The sequence below is a fragment of the Aotus nancymaae genome, unplaced genomic scaffold (assembly GCF_030222135.1).
Source record: "Aotus nancymaae isolate 86718 unplaced genomic scaffold, 86718_ANA_hifiasm-v0.15.2.pri h1tg000020l, whole genome shotgun sequence".
Taxonomy (NCBI): Eukaryota; Metazoa; Chordata; class Mammalia; order Primates; family Aotidae; genus Aotus; species Aotus nancymaae.
The window spans coordinates 56719095-56727483 of NW_026988432.1; the positions used below are offsets into that span (position 1 = coordinate 56719095).

The 8389-nt window shown below is 50.5% G+C and overlaps 1 protein-coding gene across 1 annotated transcript; it reads left to right on the plus strand.

The window, feature by feature from the left end:
• The first annotated feature begins 1332 nt into the window (after nt 1-1332).
• Nucleotides 1333-7662, plus strand: ADCYAP1 (adenylate cyclase activating polypeptide 1). The gene is given in 7 exon segments (XM_012445064.2): nt 1333-1583; nt 1793-1822; nt 1825-2091; nt 2414-2525; nt 4701-4832; nt 5294-5392; nt 6518-7662. Coding segments are annotated over 7 exon segments (1008 nt in total). The 5' UTR covers nt 1333-1402; the 3' UTR covers nt 6705-7662.
• The last annotated feature ends 727 nt before the right edge of the window (nt 7663-8389 follow it).

Below are 8389 nucleotides of genomic sequence, written 5' to 3' on the forward strand. Positions count from 1 at the left end.
AAGCATGCAGAACTAATATAGCTTATTTAAATGTTAGATCCAAATCATAGTAACAGGAAACTCTCCCATTAAACTGGAATTTTCCCTAATTTTTGTGTAAGATCCAAATAATTAAAATGCATGCTAATGGTTATTGATGGCTCTATTTTCTTTTTAAAAAAAAAAAAAAAAAGAAATAGACTTGAGTTCTCTTACTGGAGTAGAAATATATGAATCTTTTTAAATTACCCAGGAACTTGGAAGCCTCTGGGTGGATATGGTCTTCCCTTATTGCTTTCCTCTTCCCACATCATTTTCAGTCAAAACAAATCTAATTGTTTCCAGTGCAGGGATTCCTGTTAGAAACCTTCAGCAAGCGAACTTGTACTGGGAACCTTCATGCTTTCCCAGTCTGTCTGTGTTTCCCAAACAGAGCTCATGTTGTAAACAAAGTGGAAAAAGATATTTCTCACCCCCAAATTCTTAAAATTTCATTTCTCGTGAAAAGCACAATTTTACAACATCAATTTTTAGAATCTGTAAGAGCCACAGAAGGGGTGAAGGTAGCCAGTCAGTCAGTCTAGAGATCCAAAAGCCAGGACTAATGGAGAACAGAATGCTTTTTCCTCAATTCCAGACGGGGATGGAGAGCATTCTCAGTATTAGGGCATTTATGGACACTACAAAGGGAGAAAGGATGTATCTGAATGGTGGGGTGATTTAGGCAATGAATTGCCACGTTAATAGTGCTACTGCCAAATCTTCAAATTTAGAGGCTCTGGTGAAAAATTAAACCAGTGGTAATTTTCAACGTTTGTAGCAACTGTGACGGAACTCTTCAGCACCCGGAGTCTGGACAGCTCCGCAGGCCGCGCTCCGGAGGCAGCTCGAGCTCTCATCAATCTACTCATAGCCGGACTGTCAATGGCAGCCAGACTCGGGAGAGATTTACTGAAAAATCCTCCAAGACTTCCCTTTAAAAACAAACGACTTCTACATTTAATGGTCTATCTGAAAGAACATACGCAAGAAATTGGGAGATCTAAATTAAATTTATTAATAGGAGAGCTTGATGATGCTTAATTCCAGAGGCCAGAGCTCTGATTGCTGGGGCTTGATGAAAAAGTAAAGAGAAATCGTAATTACATAGTTAAAAACATAACTTTTACCATCTTCAAAATTCTACAAATTCTTTACCTGTCCTTGAGAAATGAGTGAAATCGAAAACCATCAAAATAATTGGACTTCTTAAAAATTGGATTGTATGAGTGAAAGGTGTTTATGAGAAGTCGATGACTCCGGATCTTATCATCCAAGAGGACAGCACAGAATAGTTAATATGTTCCTTGAGGGACTAGGATGCTGACGTCTTTTTCTGATACCCGATCATTACGTGACTGAAAAAAAAAAAGGAAGTCATTTCATGAATAAAAATCGGAGCGCAACAGTGCAACAAAATATTCTGTACTTAAAGGCAACAGGCAGACAGATGTTGACAAAGAAGTCTCTCCAAAAACCGTGTTCGGATAGATTTTTGCTAACTGCACGGATAAATACGAGCAGAAGGCCGGTCAACTCTGTAACCACCGGCAGCAGCAGAAGAAGCCGCAGCTTCAGAGGCAGCCAGAGAGACCTCAGAGCAGAGAAGGCGCTGCCGACCCCCGCAGCTGCCTGACCAGCGGCTCCCAGGAAGGCCGGCTAGCCACCGGCCCTCTCCCTTTCTTCTCCCTCTCCTCCCCATCTTCTCTGACATTCCCTCTTTTTCTTAATCACCTGCTTCTTCCTCCGGGTGGACTTACGGCCACTTTGCTAGTCCGCCCTTTACCTCATCGCCCCCTCTTTCTATCTCTCTCTCTTCGCCCCCTTCTCTCCGTGTCACGCTCTCTTCTAGTTCTGCGCGTCTACAAACTTTTGAACAGAATACAAGCCTCGGCAAACAAGTCCTGCAGCTCCTCCTGCTGCTCCTGCTCGTTCCTGCGGCTTCTGCTCAGACACCGACGCCAGACGGTGATGCCTCTCGGGTTGTGACTCCAGCGCAGAAACTTGAAGGAGCCCTTTGCCCCCCGTCCTACTTGGCAGCACACCCTCTCCTGACAGCGGTAAGAGTTGAAGGATAAGGGAAAGAAAATCTTATCAAACCGACCGACTCACTCGACCACTGATTCTTTCGCTGGCATCGCGTCAGGGTAGTTAGTTTTCCTTCAACCAGGTCTGGCTAGTTATTGGGCTCTGGGTATATACATCTATATATTTTTCTAACTATAGCAAGCGAGAAGTGGCAGGGCGCGCGCTGGCTGTCGTTAAGTGGTGTTCAACACTGGGAGCCAGGGCTTCGCTCTGTCCCTCCCCCAGCTTCGAGAGTTTTTTTGGGGGTTGGAGGGTGGAAGGACAGGGGATTTCTTACAGTTGTGTGCCCTCTTTCCCATCCTGCGCAGAATGACCATGTGTAGCGGAACGAGGCTGGCCCTGCTGGTCTATGGGATAATCATGCACAGCAGCGTCTATTGCTCACCTGCCGCCGCCGGACTCCGGTTCCCCGGGATCAGGTAGGTGCTGGCTGCCCTGGCCGAGCAGGAGCTGGGGCTTCCCAGTCACAGACACTTCCTCACGGTCTCCCTCCTGCAGTCCTCTGGGTCCAGACCACTAGCGTCGCCCTCTGCGCCCCCAGTGAGCCCCCACCAGCTTGGATGGACTGCGGGTCCCCATTCTAGCCGGAGGGTCTGGCAGGCTTCGCAACGGTTCGGACCCCTCCCCAGCCAAAGGCGGCTCAGGGTCCAGGGTAGAGCCCTTGAGCTTCTGGTCGCGGAAGAAACCGCCCCTCCCCCAACCTGGCCCGCAGGACGAGGGCAGGGCATGGCCCCTGGCTTGGTTTCTTTGACCTATTCTTAGGATGAGTTAGGAGAACTTAAGCGCTGGAGCCTGGGCGGGGGTTGAGCGTTAAGCTCCCTCGGACTTTGCTTTGTTACTGCTTGTTCTGCACTATCCGGGCGGGTTCTCCCTCTCTCCGCCCTTTCTCTTAATTTCATTCCAATTGTTTCCCCGGAAGAGGTTTCTTTCAAGTGATCCATGTTCTAACTGCATTTTGAATCCCAGGATCTCTTGGGGGGCGTGAGGGGGGAGGGTGTTGGCCCGGTGTGATTGAGGAAAAACGACTTAACAGAGGGAAGAACAAGAACGAGACTGCGAGGGAGGGGAAAAAACAGACTCAAGGGTGGAGGAAGAGAAAGCCAGCAGACAGGCAGGGCCGGGAGAGCAGCCCTGCCCGACCCCGGATGGAGGAACCTTGGCTTTTTTCTTAACCCCGGGTTTCTAATGGGCAGGCGCTGCCCACGTTCCCGGAGGCAGCCCCAGAGTCGCGGACCGATGTGCCGGACATTAGAAGCGCCTTAGGCAGGGCAGGGTCCGCACTCGCGGCGCCTGGGGCAGCGAGGAGCGTGCGTTCTGCAGGTGAAGCTGCCTGCCTTCTCCGAGCCGCGCCCAGGGATATTAGCCTTGGGGGGCCGCTGACTGTTGATCTGCACGGAGAGATGGATTCTGGCTTCTGTATTAGGATTCCAGCATCTGGGCTCCGGGCAGGGCAATATCCAGAAAGACCCAAAGTTCGGGGTACTTGGGACAGGGCTGAGGCGCAACGCGGAGGAAAGGCTGGGTGTGGGGCGTGCGGAGGGATGTGCTTGCCTAGCCCCGGCTTCTCCAAGGATGGAGAAGATGAGAGTGAAGTAACGAAGTACGACTCCAACCCCGCCTAGAGAGTGCTACTAGCGCTGGCTGCATTCCAAGTCTCCAGGGGTCCAAAGCGAGAGGGATTTGTTTTAACCCATCTCTATCCGTCCTGTATAAAGAATGGAGGCTGTAGACGAGGGCGACTGCGAAGTCGCCGGGCACTCGCTGGCTCTCAGTACCCTGTTGAACCCCTCCTTGTGCTCCAAGGTTGAGATGGGGCCCCGCCATCGCTAACAGATTAGCACGAACTATTCTTTCAGTGGCCTTAAAACACCCTCGTTTCACCCCCAGCTATTTTCAAAATCCCGTGTGCCTGGCACTTTCTCCAGGCGAGAGGCACCGGAGGGCGCGGACACGCCACAGTCTGAGCTGCCGCCAAACCCGCTAAGTTTAGGGGCATCTATTATTCATGTTCCTGCCAGATCCTCTCCTGCCCAAAATAGAAACCGAGGTTCTCCGTGACCTACATCTGCGCGGGGAAGGGCTCCCCTGGGCTCGGAGGCTGGGGTGGGGGTGGCTGCGGAGTTGGCCACCTCACACCCCATCCTCTCCTTTGCTTTCTGGGCCTCCCCGTTTGGGTCTTCGCGTGGGTCAGCACCTAGTCTCGTAGGGCCTTTCTCGTCCCCGCCCGTTGCTACTTTGGGGAGGCTCGGACGCCAGGCGGGGAGCGGGGCGGTCCTTTTCAGTAGCCAGGTTTGCGCGATCGGCGGAGACGCCTCTGTTTCCTAGTGCTTTTTGAGGCCGTGGCCCTGCAGGAAGACGCTGCAGTGGCATCCGCGAGAGGAGGGGTCGGCGAGCCGCCTGGCGGGGTAGGAATGGTTGGGTACGTTTCCCTTCTCCTTACCTCTGCTCCCACCTCCCGTCCTGGGAGAAAAGACAATTTTTCGTGGAAGACTTTACCAACTGTGAAAATCAGTGAGATCCCATTTCTTTTGGTCCTCGCAGAGCTGGGGAGGGACTTGTACTGACCACTCCTTCTGTCCCTGGCCACCCCGCAGGCCAGAGGAAGAGGCGTACGACGAGGACGGAACCCCGCTGCAAGACTTCTACGACTTGGAGCTGCCGGGCGCAGGGAGCCCCGCCTCCGCGCTGCGCGATGCCTTTGCGCTGTACTACCCGGTGGAGAGGAGGTGAGATTCGCGCGGCCTCGCGCACACCCGCGGCTGGGCGCTCCGGACGGCGGTGGCGGGAGGGGTAGTGTGGTGACCCACCGAGGATTTTTTTTTTCCATTACCTCAGTTCTCTCCCTGGCCGTATTCTACTGCAGCTGCAGAAAATTAGCCGCGGGAGGGTCTTTGTGGACCTGAGGGCCGCATGGGGACCAAGGGGGCTGTGGCCCAAAGAGTGGCAGTGAGTGGCGTCAAGGAGCCCACACTCCACATCTGCCATTCTTCCAGCCAGGACTAACTCCCGATCCTAGCAGTCACTCTCGGAATCATCCCGGGAGTTATTCTCGAGTTCTGTGCCTCTGGAGGTTTCTCTGTCAACCTCCCTGACTGCGGAGGGGGCGCGCACACCCAACAGGGGGGTCTGGAGCCCACCTGGGGGCAGAATCAGTGACCCAGGGCCGCGCACTTTGCCTCCCGGTTAGAGATGTCGCCCACGGGATTCTTAACAAGGCCTACCGCAAAGTGCTGGACCAGCTGTCCGCCAGGAAGTACCTGCAGTCGCTCGTGGCCAAGGGCGTGGGGTAAGATTTGTGGAAGGGTTAACCCTCGCAAGGTGGCTCGCGCGCGCCGGGGTGGGTGCCAGAGCGGGGCGCGCGCTGGGCGGGCGGCGCGGCTTCCGCGGCCGTGTGTGCACGTTGGGCCCAGGGTGAGTCTGCGCCCCAGGATCTGGGGTGGGTACCGGCCGAGGGTCGCCGGCGAGGTTTTGAAGTGGCACCTTAAATTTACCCAGAAAGTTCTGGAAGAGGGAAAAAGGGAACGCGTGCCAGGGTATTTGATCCGTTTTGAATGAAAGGAAAGAGAAACCAAACCAAACCTCTCAGTCATTCAAAACCTTCAAGCTTCTAGGGAGGTTTTGCTGTAATTTCCTCTAAGCATGATTTTTTTTTTTTTTTTTTTTTTGGCGGAGGGAAGGGGAAAGGGGTGGTTGTATTTACTGAAAATTCAAATCGAAAAATAAATCGCCAAATTTGGACACTTGGGGAACCAAAGAGTTTTTGCTCACGCCAGACAAACCGAGAGCATAGGGCTTGCGTGAAGGGTATCGCGGCAGAAGGCAACATTTTAATAAAGCCCATGGGAAAACAGATTACATTTTCGCTGTGAATAATTCATGCAGTGAAAAATATTGCCTACAGCCTGTCGACTTATATTATTATCACGTTTTTCAACTTGGCGTGAGGAGGGAGAGGAGTGGTCATGTTTGACTGGAAATTGCAGGATCGATGCAAACTCCAGGGCAGCAGCCAGCCTGGCGTATTGAGGTTTCTCTGGTTATTTTCTCTGTACGTCGAGGGAGAGGAAGAGTGAGGACAATTTAGCGCAAACGCACGGATGGCCGGATCTCAAGGGGCAGCATTGGGAGAATGGTTAGGCTTAAAACACGTGTCGTCTGCCTGGATCTTATCCCGGGCCCCTTCTGTAGGGTTTCGTGCCAGGAAATCCTGGGGAGGGAGGGAGGCATTGAGGGGCTTCGATCTCAGCCCTCCCTACGACAGCTTCCTGGCAGAGGGATGCGGTGAGGTGGGCAGAGCGAGCCCCGAGCCCTCCCCAAGGCTCCTGCGTGGGATGGGGTCCGCCTGCTCCCCGCAGCGATTGAACCTTTGTCTCCCGCCCCGCCACTCTCTTCCCGACCCCTTTGCTTGCAGTGAGAGCCTAGGCGGCGCGGAGGACGACGCGGAGCCGCTCTCCAAGCGCCACTCAGACGGAATCTTCACGGACAGCTACAGTCGCTACCGGAAACAAATGGCTGTCAAGAAATACTTGGCGGCCGTTCTAGGGAAAAGGTATAAACAAAGGGTTAAAAACAAAGGACGCCGAATAGCGTATTTGTAGCACTGAGTTACCAGCTACCCTGTGTATACAGCCCCGACGCAATGAAAAGTCCTTTTCCAACTGACTGAATAGTCATCGCTGTGTTCTATCCAAACATGTATTTATGTAATGAAGTAAAGCCATTAAATGAATATTTTGATAATAATATTGTTTTTCTTTTTACAAAGCACTAGAGAATGCACAGATATACTTTGTGGACCAATTATTGATATATATTATAAATATATATAAAGAATATATATATATAGAAGTATAGAGAGCAGTTCATACAAAGCGTGCACAAGGATTGAAAATTCGCCTGAGCTGTTTATGTTTTTATAAAAAGAAATAGAAAAATAGACAATCATTGTTTTGAATATTACTCCTATTTTTGTAAACTGGAATTAAAAGGATAGTATTTTTATCCATGACAGGCCTGAAGATATTAATACTGACCATTTGCTACTGTACATAAACAACGATGCCCTGCTCCAGGGAGATTTTGGGGAATGATTTGGAGAATTGCTGAAGGGCATTCTTTTCCAGTGAGTCTCTGGGGCAGGCTGCTTCAATCCCAGCCTAACTCAGCTGGGCACTGTCCCCCTGGTTGGGTGGCAATTCCAATATTTCTGCTTTCTTTGATTCTCCTTTTATGTGTAGTTGTCTCTCTTCAGACTCAGCCCAGAAGAAAATTCTCCTGATAAAACAACAGCTCGATCCAAATTGTGCTTCTCCTCAGAATCCACACCACTCCCTGGGGGAAGAGTTGAGGAACTGTACAGAAAAGGGAGGCTTCGATAGACTGCTCTCTTTTCTGTACTTCCTGAGTTGCCAGGGAACCTAGTATCCCCAAATTAGGGCAATTGGAACAAAGTGAAGGAAATAGAGGTATATTGGAGGTGGCAGAGCATCAAGTTGTAGGAGGAGGACCCTGGAAAGGGACTGGTTCTAGGCTGCCCCAGGTCTGGGAAGCTGAGGGCAAGTCCAATCCCAAATGGTCCTGACTGACTTTGGACGCTGGGTATTGGAAAAGGATGCAAAGTACAATGTGTTTTTCTCCAGTGCTGTCCATGCTTCTCATCTTGTGAAATGGCCAGGATCCTCCCCTTTGAAACCTGCTCTGTAGGAGCCACCCCTTTCCTTTGTGGTTTTATGGAGACCTCTCCTTCCTACCCTCCTGCACTGTTTAAGTACTGTTTACCATTTTTCAATCACTTCTCTTAAACTTGTGAAACTTTTCACCTTTTTTGTTTGTTTGTTTGATGCAGGCACTTATTGTAAAGTTTAGGAACCCCTGTGTAGCTACTAAGTATTATGCACTAATATGAACCCGTTGTTTCTTGTTTATTGAGTTTGTAGGTAAAATGTATTTTTCTACATTATTGCTTATTGCTTAGTAAAATTTATTTCATAAAACCAACCTTTGTCATATTAGAATGTGTAGTGTTCACATGTTGCTCAGTTTTGCTAACTGATAAATCATTTAAACCTCTTCTTCATATGTATGAGTACTATCTTATATCTGTGGTCAAGAGTGAGGTAAGCAAGCTCCAACAGACCCTGAAAATCTACCCTTGTATCCTTTCTTTGGCTAAAGAAAGCATGTCTGTTTCCTGTCAATTCTTTGAACATATAGAGTAATCTTTATAAACAAAAGAACCTTCACCCAGCAACCAGATCAAGCAGCAACAGACAAACCAGCGAAC